Raw genomic sequence first — 17,917 nt, 5'->3', positions numbered from 1 at the left:
GAGCTGGATCGGAAGTAGAGAAGCTGGGACTTGAACTGGCGCCCATATGGGATGCTGACACTGCAGGCGTTGGCTTCACCTGCTATGCCACAGCACCAGCCCTGATCAATCATCTCTTATTATTCCTCCCTAGCAGTTTAAATAATACATGTGGGATAAGCATCCAACTTTAATGGCTAATCTACAAAACCAGAGTTATCCCGGAAGCTGTTCTCTCTAATAAGCCTAAACATTCATAAAAATCATAGAATTAAAATGGTTCATAAAAAAGTTCAACTTCCAACTCAGGAAGAATGTCCTTGTTAGAGTACAGTTTATGAAAAACATATCTTTACCAGATGAGGCAAAACTAGTCCATGCTTTAGTTGAATAAAATCAGAAATTATCATGGATCAAAAAAATCTATCAGATATGTTGTAACTAATTATAAGCAACTTTTAAAAGCAGAATAAAGTATTCTCTTCCAAAATTCAGGCTCTAATTTCAAATATTTTAAAAAATAACCCAAACAGGACTTAATTTCACAATACTGTGAATCTGTTATAGAGAGAAGACCATGCAAATTTCTTTGGAATTCAATAAATAAAACTCAATGCACATAATACAAAATAGGGTAAGTTCTTAGAAAAAAATTAGATTAGGGGAGGATCCATGGAAGTTCACTCATTTAATTTAGAACTGAAAGAACAGATAGGAATTTTTTTTAAGGTTATATTTATTTGAGAAGTAGAGTTACTGAGAGAGGTAGAGGCAGAGAGAGCGAGAAGTCTTCCATTTGCTGGTTCACTCCCCAGATGGTTGCAATGTCTGGAGCTGAGACGACCTGAAGTCAGGAGCCAGGGTCTTCTTTCAGGTCTCCCATGTCGGTGCAGGGGTCCAAGTACTTGGGCCATCTTCCAGTGCTTTCTCAGGCCATAGCAGAGAGCTGGATTGAAAGAAATGCAGCCGGGACACGAACCAGAGCCCATATGGGATTCTGGTGCTGCAGGCAGAGGTTTAGCCCACTATTCCACATCGCCGGCCCCAAATAGGGTTGTTAGAAGCAGAGATAAAGCAGATGTGAGAGATTTAGAAAAATAACAGAATTTCCTGGGCTTGAAAAATTATCACAGAGTTAAGAGACCACTTTATAACAATTTCAGAATTTTAATTCAAGTTGATTCAGAGCTACAAAAGCATTGAGAGACAGAAACGGCAGAAAAAACAGTGAGAACAATTTTGAAAATGAATTTGATGGGTCAGTGTTTTGGTGCAGCAGGTTAAGCTGCTGCCTGTGATGCTGGCATCCCATATGAGGACAGGTTAGAGTCCCGGCTTCTCTAGTTCTGATCCAGCTCTCTGATGATGTGCCTGGGAAAGCAGTGGAGGATGGGCTAAGCACATGGGCCCCTGTCACCCATGTGTGAGACCCTGATGGAGTTCAGGTTCCTGGCTTAGGCCTGACCCATCCCTGGTCCCTGTGGTCATTTAGGGAGTGAACCAGCAGATGGAAGATCTCTACCTGTCTTTCAAATAATAAAATAAAGCTTTAAAACAAAAGAAAATGAATTTGAAATATTAGCTAGGAATGAAGGAACTCTGGAAATGAAAAATTACAACGAGAGACAAGACTGAGTCAAAGATAGATGCAGGAGAGGCTAGTTGGCGTTTATGATGAGGTGGATTAAACTGCTGGATGCAACACTACCATCCAATATCACAGTGCTGGTTTGAGTTCTGGCTGCTGTACTTCCCATTCAGATCCATTTTTTTAAAAGATTTATTTATTTGAAAGGCAGAGTTACAAAGAGGCAGAGAAAGAGAGGGAGGGAGAGGTAGGTGTGGGGGGGGAGAGGGAGAAAGAGAGGAAGGAGCGAGGGGGAGGGGGAGAGGAGGGAGGGGGAAGGGGAGGGGGGAGGCAGTGGTCTTCCATCTGCTGGTACTCCCTAGATGGCTGCAACAGCCAAAGCTGTGCTGATCTGAAGCCAGGAGCTAGAAGCTTCTTCCAGGTCTTCCATGTGGGTGCAGGGGCCCAAGGACTTGGGCCATTTTCTACTGCTTTCCCAGGCCACTGCAGAAAGCTGGATGGGAACTGGAGCAGCTGGGACTCAAACCAGCACCCATATGGGATGCTGACACTGCAAGTGGCAGCTTTACCCGCTAAGCCACAGTGCTGGCCCCTCAGCTCCGTTCTAGTATACCTGGGAAGTCAGTGGAAAATGGCCCAAGTAGTTGGGCTCCTACTACCCATGTTAGAGACTAGGACGGAATTCCTAGGCCCTAGCTTCGGCCTGGCCCAGACCTGGCTATTTGGGGAGTGAACCAGCACATGAAGATGGACTTTTCTCTCTGTTGCTCTACCTTTCAAATAAACAAAGATTAGTCCTGTTCACAAAAGATATCAATGCTGTCATCAAAACTGAGTAAAGTAGCCAAGGAAAAAAGTAAAACAGGCGATAAATTTTTTTAAAGTGGTGAGGAAGACCAATCAAAATTTTCAACTGTTTAACAGAGATTAAGAAGGGTGTGGTTTGAAAAGACCACTGGCTTTAAGATTTTTCAATGAGAGCAATAGTGGATATACCTAAGAACACTATCAACAGTTTAGTGGGATTTAAAGGAAGGGAAGATGAAATTAACAGAAGATTTAAACCTCTGTTCTAGATGTGTTAAGTATAAGTTTATTTTTTTCTACAATGTACAACAATAGAGAGTAACTTTTTGGTATCTGCTGTAAGAAGTTTGAGCTTCTGAATTGAAGTGTGAAACACCCTAAAAGAAATTTTGTTACAGTAATACCTTTAGGAGTTCCATCACTTCCAGCAGGGGAGCACACAGGCTGTGGAGATCTCAAGGGAAAAGATGTCGCATTCCTTATTGTTGAAGAATCTCCATCCTGAGAATAGAGTATAAAATTTATATCTTGAATGATAAGAGAGGCTTTATAGAAATCTTAAAGAGAACCAATAAAAGACATAAATTACTGACAGGTAAAGTGTTGAAATTCAAAAGCATAATTCTTCACTTTCCTGTTTTCTTCTTGGTATATCTTAGAAGAACTGAAACTGTATCCAAAAGAACCAACAGCCTAAGCATGGCAATGAATAAGAAAACTGTATTACTAGTACGCTCCATTTTCTTTTGCTATTTTCTATCAAAGGAGCTGTGAACACCCTATGAGGTTTGTAAGTATTCTGAGGGCAGAATCCATTGTCATCTTTCTTATTTTTATATACATGCAACTTAAATAAAAATACAACCAAATCCAAAGCAAGGGAATGTCCAGTATATGGAATATTTTAATAACATTAAGGCACATTAAATTTCAGGGAAAATGCATTGTACAAGTTTTAGAGGCAAAAAGAGCCAAGTACTAATACAAAAAAGCACATTATTTAAAAGAATATTTTGGTGTGACAGTATTAACTTAAAACTGAAATTACAGCCGGTGCCGCGGCTCACTAGGCTAATCCTCCGCCTTGCGGCGCCGGCACACCGGGTTCTAGTCCCGGTCGGGGCACCGGATTCTGTCCTGGTTGCCCCTGTTCCAGGCCAGCTCTCTGCTGTGGCCAGGGAGTGCAGTGGAGGATGGCCCAAGTCCTTGGGCCCTGCACCCCATGGGAGACCAGGAGAAGCACCTGGCTCCTGCCATCGGATCAGCGCGGTGCGCGGGTCGCAGCGCGCCAGCCGCGGCGGCCATTGGAGGGTGAACCAACGGCAAAAAGGAAGACCTTTCTCTCTGTCTCTCTCTCACTGTCCACTCTGCCTGTCAAAAATTAAAAAAAAAAAAAATTAAAAATTAAAAGAAAACTGAAATTACATTTCATTAAAAACAGATCTCTAGACCATAGGTTGGCAAACTTTCTGTAAAAGGACAGATAGGAAAAATTTTATGTTTTATGGGCCATTAACAGGATCTATCATATAAAAATCTTTGATTTTCAGTTAGTTTTTTGTTAAAAAGCTCCTTAAAAATGTTAAAATCATTCTTAGTTTCTGGGTCATGCCATTGGCCACAGTTTATCAGTCTTGCTTTAGACTAAGTCTATCAGTAAGGAACCATGCTGTTCATAGATTTAAATTCTCAGTATTAGTATAATATTTGACATATAGTAAATATCCTTTAAATTGTAGAATGAAAATACTTGATTAAGGGACAAATACTAAAATTACTTTATTACCTTAATGATAACAATACATTACATACTTCACTACTTAGCCTGTGCACCATGTGTAGGTAGTCGTCACTTGAGCCATGTCTAGGATTATCAGCATGATGATTAGCTGAATTGCCAGACAACGGACCAGAAACTTTATTATCATGTATGTTTCTCAAACCACCTGCAACAATGGGACTTGATACCGATGCTGAAATTAATAAGAATTTTTAAAAAAGTTTATAAACAAAGTTTTTACAGAATAGTCGTTCATAAGAAATATATTAAGCATATAGAAATTACAGAGAATAATATAACACTCATATACTGCCCACTGAGTTTGATCAAACTTAACACTGTGCCAGTTGTCATGCAGATTTTTGAAAATAAAAAAATTAGGGATATAGTTTATGCTCTCCATTTATCTGTATATTCCTCTCTTCTGCCCTCTTCTACTTACTCCCTAGAGGTAACTATTTTTGATTACAGAATGTACTTTACCTTTGCATACTTCTGTACCTTTGCTATAAATAAGCAATTCCCAAATAATACACAGCAATGTTCTGTACATTTTAACTTTATGATTCTATCTATTTTGTACTCATACTAGTTTTAAATTTATTTTAAACAATACATATCTACTCAGTAAATATATTCACCATTCTGATGTTGGGCATTTAGACTGTTTAAAATATTGCTGTCATAAATAATGCTGTGATGTATATACTTTTTACAAATGTATGTGAGCTCTAGGCACCAATTCCTATGAGTTAAACTGCTGGATATGCTCTTTTTAAAGTTTTGTTAAAAATACTAAATAACTTTCCAAATTACTTATGTTCATTTGTATTCCTCAGTAGTACATGAGAGTTCTCATGGCTCTATTTCTTTGCCTACAATTTTGTCATTCTGAGGGTGGAAAATGTCTTTGATAGTCATTTTAATTTGCATTTCCTTGATTACTAGTGAAGCCAAGCATTTTTTTCATGTATACTGACTATTCACATTCTTCCCTTAACAAAGTCATAAAAAGTTTTCTATATTTCCTTTTAAAAGTTTTACAGTTTTACTTTTTCAGTTATGTAAAATTTATTTTTAAGTGTAGTATAAGACTGGGACCCAAGTTTACTATTTTTCATATGGATAACTGAGCACTATCAATTAAAGAAATCATTCTTTATTCTACTACAACATAATGCCATATGTATCAAGTTTCCATTTGTTCATGGCTATGTACCTAGGCTCTTCATTATGTGTTACTTTCTTCCATATCTGCAACAATACTACAATAAATATTGGTTTCTGTTAGATTATCTTTCTATACCTCACCCTTTTCAAAATTGTCTGGTCTATTCTTAGACTATTATGCCTCCATATGAATTTTTAGAAACAGTTTAAATTTCAACAAGCTCTGCTTGGGATTTTTTTTTTTTTTTTTGACAGGCAGAGTGGACAGTGAGAGAGAGACAGAGAGAAAGGTCTTCCTTTTGCCGTTGGTTCACCCTCCAATGGCCGCCGCGGTAGGTGCGCTGCGGCCGGCGCACCGCGCTGATCCGATGGCAGGAGCGAGGTGCTTATCCTGGTCTCCCATGGGGTGCAGGGCCCAAGGACTTGGGCCATCCTCCACTGCACTCCCTGGCCACAGCAGAGAGCTGGCCTGGAAGAGGGGCAACCGGGACAGGATCGGTGCCCCGACCAGGACTAGAACCCGGTGTGCCGGCGCCGCAAGGCGGAGGATTAGCCTAGTGAGCCGTGGCGCCGGCCCTTGGGATTTTTTAAAATACAGCATTGAATTTATAGATTTGGGGACAAATCTATGACCATCACATAGATGGTATAAGTCTGTATTTTCTTAAGTTTACTTCTTTCAAAAGTTTTAATATATATATATATATTGAAAATGCTTATCATCTTCCTTATTGCCTAGAATGCCCACTGCATGCTGAATAAACGCAGTAATTACAGGCATTCATGTCATGATTTGAAAGGCATGCTTCTATTCCTCACTAGATAAAGCCTTTCTTAGGGTAAGGCTGTACCAATCTATTCTCATTTTGTTAAAAGTTTTAAAAAGTACTTTTGTTCCTATCAGGAAGCTCACAGGACTTTTACCTCTTCCATCTGAATTATTGAATTGTCCATTAATCAGTCTATGAATTTCTGATATACATCCAATTTTATCATACAGATTGATAAAACTACTATTTTGGTCCCTAACACTTATTTAGAAATTTTGTTCCCATGTTCATATATGATGGCTGGGTCTACAATTTTTCATGTTTTTCCTTATCTCACCTGATACTGGTTTCCAGATTATTACACAATTTTGTAAAATGAGTTGAGAGAGTGCTGATGTTTTTCATTATTCTGGAACTGTTTAAGATTAGAATATACTTCATCAAATGTTTGGTAGAACTTGTTAAAACTGTATGATAGGGTGGGGTATTGGGAGCAGTAGTTAAGATACCACTTGGGACACACTGCATCCCATGTCAGAGTGTCTGGGTTCAAGTCCTGGTTCCACTTCTGATTCCAGGTTCTTGCTAATGTGCACCCTGGGAGATAGTAGGTGATGACTCAAGTAGTGAGGTCCCTGATACCTGGTACAAGACCTGGATTGAGTTCTACGATCCTGGCTTCTGCCTGGCTCAGCCTTAACTGTTGACAGGCATCTGGGGAGTAAATCCCCAGATGGAAGCTATCTCTCTCTCTGCTGTTTGAACAAAAGCAAAACAAAACTGGGTATGTTTTATCTCTTCCCTACTTCTAAGGGAGGCAGATTTTAACTTGAGTGAAGTACATGAATTTTGAATTAAGATAGACAAGTCAAACTGACCGTAATTTCATGCATCTATTAAGCCTTTCTGTATCCAATTGCTGCTCTTTTTCAGTAAATTGCTTTTTTACTGCTTTATTTTTGTCTTTTTGTTATCAGTCTCTATACACAGGACCAGAGTATATTAAAAATACTTCATATTTATAATAATTATTACTTCCATATTTATTTGTTTACATATTTGTTACATATTTAAGTTCCCTTCTCTTACATAGAAATTTATAATCTATTTTTCTGAATTCTCAACTCTAGGTTTTTAATATTCCTAGAAGTAACATCTTCTCACCTCTAAGATTAGCAAACTTTGCCCATATTTTTCTTCTAATAATTTTTGCTCTAAGTGATGCAAGAAACAAACTAAAATTTCAAAAAGGCCTAAAAAATTATCAACATCATTTATTAAATAATCCATTTTCATACACTGATTTAAGGATGTCACCTTTGGAATGACAGAATTCTAATCATCATCATTATTTTCCAATGACCAAAGTAAAATCTGATGAAATGAGAATCACTGGATGCTAAATCCTTTCATTAAAAGATAAACTGTACTTTCACAATAGTGAGATCATCAGATGGTCATCATCTTAATATTATTAATAATGGGACCACCTGGCCTTCTGATGTTAGGCAATATAAAGTACACAATATTAAATATGCAATGCTTTCGCCAAAAAGACAACAATGGAAACTAACAAAAGCTTTAAAGCTAACTTCGAGTTCAAAGAAAATATATGATATACATGAACAAATTAAACCAAACTAAAAAGAAAAACAGTGAAGTATAGAATATGTGATATTCTCAACAAAAGCGACAGATACTCTTCAAAAAAAAAAAACTGGTGTCATGCAGGGGAAAAGGTATAGGAATGTTTTAGATTAAAATAACCAAAAGAGGGGACTGACGCTGTGGTACAGTGGTTAAAGCCCTGGCCTGCAGCACTGGCATTCCAGCTCTTCCACTTTAGATCCAACTTGCTGCTAATGTGCCTGGGAAAGCAATGAAGGATGGCCCAACTCCTTGGGGCCCTGCACCCACGTGGGAGACCGGGAAGAAGCTCCTGGCTTCAGATTGGCTGAGGCCGTTGTGGCTGTTTGGGGAGTGAACCAGCAGATCGAAGACCTCCCCCTACCCCCTTTCTCTCTCTCTACACCTCTCTGTAACTCTTTCAAATAAATAAAATAAATATTTAAAAAAAAAAGGGGGGGCCTACGCTGTGGTACAGTGAGTTAACGCCCTGGACTGAAGCGCCAACATCCCATATGGGTGCCGGTTCTAGTCCTGGCTGCTCCTCTTCCGATCCAGCGCTCTGCTATGGCCCGCAAAGCAGTAGAAGAGGGCCCAAGTCCTTGGGCCCCTGCACCCACGTGGGAGACCCGGAAGAAGCTCCCAGCTCCAGGCTCCTGGCTTTGGACTGGTGTAGCTCTGGCCGTTGCGGCCAATTGGGGAGTTAGGCATCGGATGGAAGACCTCTTTCTCTCTCTCTGCCACTCTTTCAGTAAATAAATAAATCTTTTAAAAAAAAAAACAAAAAATTACAAAAGAGGCAAAAAAAAAAAGTGCTATGCATGAAAAACTAAATAATACATTGAAAAGAAAAACAACCAAGACATACTTATGACAACTGGTGAAAATTAAACATAGACTGGATATTAAATGAAACTAAGAGCTGTCTGTAATTTTTTTTTTACAGGGGTGTTTATATAGCAGAAATCACCTTAGCAGATGTACTTAAAGGAAAATATCATGATACTTATTGGTAAGGGGCTTTCCCTGTGCATGGTTAAAACTTTTTATGATGCTGAAAAAGTTTTAAACGTTATCTTCCTCATACTCTAAACTGCCTTATTTCTATATTGTTTTCTCTCCTACTAACCTATCTATTTGTCTTCAGGTAACTGAGCATTTCCAAGAAATTATTCATTACTGAAAGGTCCTTAAAATACATTTTCTCTTTTGATTTTATGATTTTAAATATTTTTTTGGACAAGCTAAGTTTATTTTGATAAAAACATCATTACAGTATTTATAGAGTAAAAATTTATGTTCTCTTCTACAAATATTCATGTGTACATGGATATTTACATAAGAAACAAATGTGTCCTTCTGACATTTTTCACAATTCATTACATCTAAAATGTTCCTCACACCTTGTGTATATTAATATTAAGAATCTACACAGGGGGCCGGCGCTGTAGCATAGAGGGTAAAGTCGTTGCCTGCAGTGTTGGCATTCCATATGGGCGCTGGTTCCAGTACTGGCTGCTCCACTTCTGATCCAGCTCTCTGCTATGGCCTGGGAAAGCAGTGGAGGAGGGCCCAAGTGCTTGGGCCCCTGTACCCCCATGGGAGAGCTGGAGGAAGCTCCTGGCTCCTGACTTTGGATTGGCACAGCTCCAGCCATTGAGGCCAATTGGGGAGTGAACCATTGGATGGAAGACTTCTTTCTCTCTCTAACTCTGACTTTCAAATAAATAAATAAATCTTTAAAAAAAGAAAAAATATACCTCAACATAATATAACTTTTAAAAATGGTATCAACATTATGATAGTGAGAAAAATAGACTGAGAACTAATAATCTAACCCCAGAAATTTCTGCATCTAATCTTATTAATTATACCAAGATCTTTTCATAGTGTATACATTACAATTCTTTGGTTTAGTGTTTCTATAAGAAAGTTGGATAAAAAACTAATTCTCAATTTCCTAACTAAATAATCAATTATATAGTAACCTAACCCAAGGAGCCAAATTAACACTGATCCTTTCACCTTCTAAATCATGAATTCTCATACAATAAATGATCTATTTAACAATTTAATCTGTATGTTTTTCATTTTTCATTATGTAGCTTGTATATTTTAAAAAGATTTTTTGACAATTACATAGTATAATACTTTAGTTTGTGTTTTAAAGAGTATAAAAAGAAAAAAAAAAACTAGTTTGGATGGAATTATAAGTAATTACGTATTCCTAGTCAAGTAACAAACAACGTTCTTACCTTGCTGCATCTGTGGATGTGTTGTATAACTTGAAGGATGGGAATATGGCATGTATCCTGCAGGGCTTTGTGGGGCATATGGACTAGGCACTGGGCTATTTTGTTGTGGCATAAATCTGTTCCCAGAGCTTGTCTGTGGTGGCACAAACCGGCTGAAACCCAAAACCCAAATAAAGATTAGGAAATGAAATAAATATGCTATTTTTTGAAATTTCACTGTCATAATTCTTGAACTCCACATATCATAAAAATAAGCAAACACAAAAATTTTGCATTTAGTGAAATCCAAGTACACATAAAAGTATAAATTTAAAGCACGATCAATATTCACTAAAATATCACTTTTGTATATAACTAATCTAGAACAGTCAACATAGAAAAATCATTCATAACTCATAATCTAAGAGCTATAGCAATGTAAAAATTGAGGAAACTAATTTAACTTACATATATAAAAATATCAAGCTGTTTACAGTATATACACCCATGCCCCCTAAAATAAGTTCTATAAGGAGCCAGCATTTTGGCATAGCAGGTTAAGCTGCCACCTGCAATGCTGACATCCCATATGGATGCTGGTTTGGGACCTGGCTGACCCACTTCTGATCCAGCTCCCTGCTAATGTGCCTGGGAAGGCAGCAGAAGATGGCCCAAAGTGCTTGGTTCACTCCACACATGTGGGAGACCCTGAAGAAGCTCCAGGCTCCTGGTTTAGTCTGGTCTAGCCCTGTCTGTTATGGACATTTAGAGAGTGAACCAGTGGATGGAAGAGTTCTGTCTCTCCCCCTCTCTCTGTAACTCTGCCTTTCAAATAAATAAAAAATAAATCTTTAACAACAACAGCAAGTTTATACTATAAATTTTCTTATATATTTTAAACACAATAGTAATTAAATTATTTAAGATGGCATCTACTTCCATTAGTATAGTGGAGTATTTCCATATAAAACATTAAGACAAATGTTCATGTGGATTGCTATTTAAGACCAAGCATGTCAATTCTTTAACTACATATAATTCACCATTATTTAAATGTATACACTTTATAATCACAAGTATATTCACCACAGAAGACATTTAGTAAATGAGATACATACTTTTTTTTTTTTTTTTTTTTTTACCTGGAGGGGCTATGTGAGATAGTGGTTTGTTGATAATTGGAAGATGCAGGACTACTGTGCATGGAATTCTGAGAAAGTTTGTACTGAGACATCATCATTCCTATACGCACAAAAAAACATTAAATGTTATTTTCTTCTAACAGTAAATATTTAAGTCAATCATTCTTTCACTAACATTCAAAAGTTCTTCTTTGTTTGACCAGTGCTTTCAATTTGAAGAGCAACATACAGATCCTGTAAAAAAAGCATGATCAATATTCACTAAAACATCACTTCTGTATATAACTAATCTAGAACCAGAAATAAATTATTATTTTTAAATTTTACTTGTTTATTCAATGTTCTATCATCCAGTCTCAGAACTGAAAAGAATCTTTAGAAGTGACTTTATCAAATCCGTTTCCAAATACCACACACTTGCAAATATAATAGTTCTATAGGAATTTATTTTAATGTATAGAATACTTTATCATATGTATTTTCTGTGCATGGAAACAATTTCACAAAGCTGGTTGTTTCACTGTGCTTCAGAGTTAGGCCCTAGAAAATACTTCATTTATGGCCTAAAGTTTGAGTTCCTGAAATTTCCATCTGAAAGTCTTTGCAGCACAACAGAATGCATTTATTCCTTCTGCAATCACTCCTTGCCACACATGAATGAAAATGTGAGGATAACTTTCAGATTTTCAGATTTTTTTTCAAGGTAGACATTGTTCCCCATTTGTTACAAAATGGCATTTTGTTATACAGGCAGTGTAGAAAAATTCAGTTACTTAGATATTTTAAAATCATAGATGAAATCCATGATTAACTAGCCTTCAATTGCCTTATGATTTCTAGAACTATTCTTAAATTATATCCCTAAATTTCATTTCCTGCTGTTGATAGAAAAAATGCCTTTCTCCAGGAATATTCAAAGAGAAGTTACATGTTCACTGGTTAGGAATATTACAGAAGGGCTTATAGCTCTAAAGCAGTGGCTGAATGGAATTGGGGCTCAAAATCACCTCAAAATCTACCACTGGTAGTACATTTTCTTATATAATCTGAATTTCAACTTACGAGCTTTCTTTTCCAACTCAAATTTAATACAAGTAATTTTGTTCCATAGTTTAATAATTATCATAATTATTGTTGCTGGATTTTTTATCTTCAGGGCAGGGTAGGGAGTAAGGGAACAACACTCCATGAAAACTTCCTTCCCTCTCCCTGTCCTGCCAATTTAACAGTAATCACTGGGACAAGTGACATTCCTAGTTGTAAAGCAATGGCTTTCTAAATAAAAGGAGTACATAAAATTCAAATAGTCCTTCCCATGAACTCAAAGTTCCAAAGAACTATGAAAAAAGTGATCTATATAATATTTTTTCCATGTGTGAAATTCACATTTACATTTACCAATAAAAAAATCATACTTAAAAATTTTAAGCTGTTTATCACCAGGAAAATGCTTTTAAAAAAATCATAACAGGCAATTAATCTGTTAATATTAAACACTACTTTATGTTCTTAAAAAACAGGATATGTAGAAATCAAACAATATTTTGGACTAAAAAATAAGAATATATAATATAAACACAAAATATGTAACTGACAGATGAGTAGCTCAAAAGTTTCTAACAGAATGTTTCACTATCCAAATTAAATACTCAAAAGTAAAGATTACACAAACATCATATTTGTAGCCTTGGCAGATTTCCTTTAATATTATGCAAGGTGGGGGTTTTCAAAAAATTCCAAGAAAATGTACAACTTTCAGTTCCATTTCCCACGAACATTTTGAAGCGTATTCATATTTACCTGCATGCTGTCAGACATAATACTTTCATTACACTAGTATTTTTCCCAATTATCTCCATTATTTTCTTTCAGTTTCAATGTGTTTATAGAAAGCATTCAAAACTCTAGTTTTCTTTCATTCCTATCTGTGCCTAGCTTATGAGTGCTGGTGAAGGTACAACTCTGTCCTGGATACCTACCCTCAATTTGCTGAAAGGTAAGTTGGGCAGAAGCATTCCTATGGCTGTATTTTGGGGAATAGATAGTAACTATGTAACTGCATTAAAAACACACCCATACCTACCAAAGATCAACAATCAATACTATTTTAAAAACTAAAATAAACTAAAAAGCATGAAACAAAACAGAAAGCTTCATGGAGCCGCTGCCAATATAGTAAACCAGAATGAATTTGGCAATATTCTTGCATAATCAATTAGTTAACTATGTCACACCTTCCTGATTGGTCTAAACTATTCTCTCCTCAAATCTGTGGACCTAAGCAAGCACTTGGGCTTGTCAAATGCTCTTTGAATAAATACATTCTGAAATATTTAACAAAATGCAAAAAGTTTTAATTTCCAAGTAATTTAGCAATATATTAAACTACAAGAATATTATTTACTTTCTTTCTTGGTCTTGGCTTGATTCAAGATATAAACACAGCATTTCCTAGACAGTAGATCAGCTTGTTAAGGCATTTAAACTCAATTACATGTAAAACAAGTCTTGATACAGAACCCATAAAAATACTATAAAATTCAATAATTAAGAATCTCACCACTTTGTACATATCTGTTCTGCATGCTTTTCTCCCTGAAAACGTTAGGACTCCTTGCCAGGACAGCCTGCAATAAGACTGGTATATCGCCTTCAGGATCATCACTGCCAAGGTTATCTTTCAACTCTCTGGCATTGAAAAAATAAATATGAAAAATTAAAAGTAATTATGATTTATTAAAAGACTATAAAAATATCTAACCACATAGACTTTTAAAGATGAGAATATCTAACCATATAGACTTTTCAAGATGGTATCTTTGAAATAGAATTATCAAAAATGACAGGAGTTCTTTTATGAATAACTTCCCTTTTTTGCATTTTATTTTACGCATGTGAAAAAGATCAAACATTATTTTATGGTGCTATTAGTTTATTGAAGAATGTTCAATTAGTTTGTTTAATATGTGTGCTGAAGGGAGCACATGTTCAATTAGTTTTAAAACAGAAAATAGAGTTTATTCTAAATTCGAAATAACAGAAAGGTAGAGAAGTGATAATCATGAAAAAGAACTGATTTCAGGGTTTTGAATGTATTTTTTTCTCTTGCATCTAAATATGAATGAAAGTCTAACTTTCTGAGGATGGCTTCCAAATGGAATACTGTTACCATATTAAGACAAGTTCATGTGGTTTGTCCATCTTACACTGTTTTCTCAAGTCAGCAGGGAGAAAAACCCAAACACATGATTAAATGAAGTAGTAACTTTCAATGAACTTCACAATACATAGCAAAATATATCATGAAAAATGGTACCAAAATTAAATATAGTCAGTGTTCACTAGGTCTAACAATAAAGACTTACAAAGCAGGTGTTCAATGCTAAGATTTAATAAATTTCTGGGGGCATTTTTTTCTTTTGCAAATGTTTCTTTATTTCCACCTACTTGAAAAGTAGAGAGACAGAGAGTACAAAAAAAGACAAGAGATCTTCCATTTGCTGGTTCACTCTCCAAATGCTTGCACCAATCAGGGCAAGGCCAGGCCAAAGTCAGCAGCTTAGAAAGCCATTTGAATATACCAACTGGGTGACAGGGGACCAGACACCTGAGGCTCTGTCTCCCAGGATGCATTAGCAAAAAACTGGATTGGAAGTGGAGGTATCAAGACATGAATCAGCACTCCAATATGGGATTCAGGCATCCCAAGCACAGGTTTAAGCTGCTGAGGCACAATACCTGCCCTGGGTACAATTTTAATTTAGCACTCCTTTGTACAAGGGGTCTTGGAAAAGTTCTTGGAAAACTACATTATCACTTAATTAATTTTCTATGAGCTTTTTGAAGCCATCTCACATATGTGCTATTTCCCATATCTTTAAATATTTAAGGAAAACTGTTGAATGTGCACAGGGATAAGAAATGATGTAATATTAGACATTGCTGACTTTCTGTAGTGACAAAATAATATTATATATTTCTTCTTGATTTTAAGCAATCAATTTTGTTTCTGCATCAGAAAATCCACACTTAGTATTTCACTTTAGAGTCATCATCTTAAAAATGGACCCAAAATATGCATTGCACTGCATCTAATGGTTGAAACGTCTCCAATATAATGAGCTTTATCCCCGTTTTCTTTAAAAAAAAAAATTGGGACCAGCGCTGCGGCACAGGTTAATCCTCCGCCTTCAGTGCTGGCATCCCATATGGGTGCTGGTTCTAGTCCTGGCTGCTTCTCTTCCAATCTAGCTCCCTGCTAAGGCCTGGGAAAGCAGTGGATAGTCCCAGTGGAAGCTCCTGGCTCCTGGCTTCAGATTGGCCCAGCGGCCAACTGGGGAGTGAACCAGTGGATAGAAGACCTCTCTGTCTCTCCTCACTGTCTGTGGCTAAATAAATAAATAAAATCTTAAAAAAATTATATGAATTCAGTTTATTGCTATGTTATCATCTTTTTAAGTAAAAAAAGTTTTTAGGAATCTATTTGAAGGTGGTGGAGAAGAAAAGAGAGAGATCGTCTACCCACTGGTTTACTCTCCGAATGCTCTCAACAGCTAGGATTAAGTCAGGCTAAAGCCAGGAGCCGGAAACTCAGTCTGGGTCTCCCATATGGGTTGGGATAACTACTTGAGTCATCATCTGCTGCCTTCCAGGGTGTGTATCAGCAGGAAGCTGGAACTGAGAGTAAAGCCAGGACTTGAACCTAGGCACTCCAATAGGATGCAGGCTTCCCAAGCAGTGGCTTAACTGCTGCACCAAACACCAAACCTCATTTCCTTAAATAATAAATATTTAAGAAAAACAAAAAAAAGGAAGGACACACCACTACCACTTCGTGATGGGATATGATGGGACAACAGTGAGAGATCTTAACTCTTTATGTAATTTTTAATGATATTACATGCATTGTTTTTGTTACAGAAAAATAAATTTTAAAAAGTAAATGTACAAAATATCTATAAATGTGCCAAATACTTTAAATCAGTTTTATCTTAAAAAGACTGTAAATGCACATGTATGTTCAGATATTACAGTATATTACAGGAAAACTTCATTTTAATCTTTCATAGTTAGTCCTTGAGTTCCTTATATACTTACGAAAAGCACTTTAAGTCTATTCCAAATAAAGCTAGCAACAAAATCCAAAGTGTCTGGGAACTTTAGTGACTGCAATACTATAAAAAAGGGAGATGGTTTCTTGGACAACTCTGGATGTCTGGAAAACTTATAGATCCCAGATCATTCTTAAAAACTTACGGTATCATATATGTTAAAAAACAAAACAATTGGCCGGCGCCGTGGCTTAACAGGCTAATCCTCCGCCTTGTGGCGCCGGCACACCGGGTTCTAGTCCCGGTTGGGGCGCCGGATTCTATCCCGGTTGCCCCTCTTCCAGGCCAGCTCTCTGCTATGGCCCGGGAAGGCAGTGGAGGATGGCCCAAGTCCTTGGGCCCTGCACCCGCATGGGAGACCAGGAGAAGCACCTGGCTCCTGGCTTCGGATCAGCGAGATGCGCTGGCCGCAGCGGCCATTGGAGGGTGAACCAACGGCAAAAAGGAAGACCTTTCTCTCTGTCTCTCTCTCACTATCCATTCTGCCTGTTAAAAATAAATAAATAAAAAATTAAAAAAAAAAAAAGCTGAAAAAAAAACAAAACAAAACGAAACAAAACAACAAAAAACCCTCCAAATATCCAAAATTTTTCAAACAACAGAATAAAACCAGGAATATTGTTAGTAAGATCAAAACTTTTTGCTTTATTTTAGATGTAAACTTGATTGTACTTACATGTGATCTGTTGATACCTGGTTGAGGCTATGGACAAGCTGTGAAATCAAATTGTCATCCCTACAGGCCAAAAGGCAGTTCACCTCTTCTGCTATTCTTGCATTAAAGAGAAGGCTCTTTGTAGTAGTAGCAGGTAAAGGAGATGGAAGAGGCAGCTGGTTCAGGACTATTTGGAATAAAATCAGATTATTAGAAACTGAATGACTATATTAAAGTCTCTTTAGTTCTTATGTATACTTTGGGAATGAAAATGAGTTATAACTAATTAATACAATAAATTATTAAAAGACATCCCTCTAAGTAAACCTCAGTCAATCCCATAAAACTCCCCAAGACATCACATGGCCATAATAGATAACAGTCCTTTTTGAAAATAAAATTTATCTCCTTTACATTCATGATTGCTTTTCATTGCCTAAATTTTTATTAATCTGATATCTGACTAGTCAAAAAGAGTAAGGTTAAAAATTAAGTAACTTCCAAGGTAAACAATTCATTTACTTCAATTATTCTTGCTTATAAGATTTATCAAATCACTTGAACTCTCACAAACCAAACAACAATATCTGACTCTTCATTATACAGGCGTGTAATATATTTTTTAAAAACTAAAGAATATATGAAAATAAATAGCATATATCAGCAAGAGAACATTCACAGGATTCTGAAAAAAAAATTTAAGGAATTCTGATCTCAGTTATAAATTCTTAAACAGTTTTTTCCTTTTCATCTATTTTGATAGCAAACAAAAGAAAATAAATAAATTAGAGTAGTTTAAATTCAGTTATTTAATGTCTCTTCACCTAATGGAAACTTGTTCATTTGTCTCTAAACTTAAGAAAACAAAAATGGCAGATGTCTTTGTTTCTGGCTTAATTTCTAACCATGTACATAGTATAATTATCATGCTGCCCAGTCTCAGGTTTTACATTAAAAAAAAAAAAAAACCCAGGAAACAAAATATTAATAATTGAAGTACACTCAGAACACAGACTTAAAAAATATGAGGCCTAGCAGAAATGATAGGAACAAAA

General features: G+C 36.4%; 1 protein-coding gene across 8 annotated transcripts in view; it reads right to left on the bottom strand.

Moving 5' to 3' along the window:
* NIPBL (NIPBL cohesin loading factor) overlaps positions 1-17,917 on the bottom strand; it is a 227,934-nt gene that overhangs the window by 106,456 nt on the left and 103,561 nt on the right. For all 8 annotated transcript variants that reach the window (XM_062212605.1, XM_062212607.1, XM_062212606.1 and 5 more), the window contains exons 3-8: positions 16,884-17,049; positions 13,657-13,784; positions 11,097-11,196; positions 9,976-10,127; positions 4,187-4,347; positions 2,779-2,875 (exon numbers count right to left, since the gene is read on the bottom strand). In XM_062212605.1, coding sequence (XP_062068589.1) covers positions 2,779-2,875; positions 4,187-4,347; positions 9,976-10,127; positions 11,097-11,196; positions 13,657-13,784; positions 16,884-17,049 — 804 coding nt within the window. The remainder of the gene's footprint in view (positions 1-2,778; positions 2,876-4,186; positions 4,348-9,975; positions 10,128-11,096; positions 11,197-13,656; positions 13,785-16,883; positions 17,050-17,917) is intronic.

Source organism: Lepus europaeus, chromosome 15 (assembly GCF_033115175.1).
Source record: "Lepus europaeus isolate LE1 chromosome 15, mLepTim1.pri, whole genome shotgun sequence".
NCBI classification, from domain to species: domain Eukaryota; kingdom Metazoa; phylum Chordata; class Mammalia; order Lagomorpha; family Leporidae; genus Lepus; species Lepus europaeus.
The sequence above is the reverse complement of the archived record's forward strand: the minus strand, read 5'-3'. Positions and strand labels throughout refer to the sequence as shown.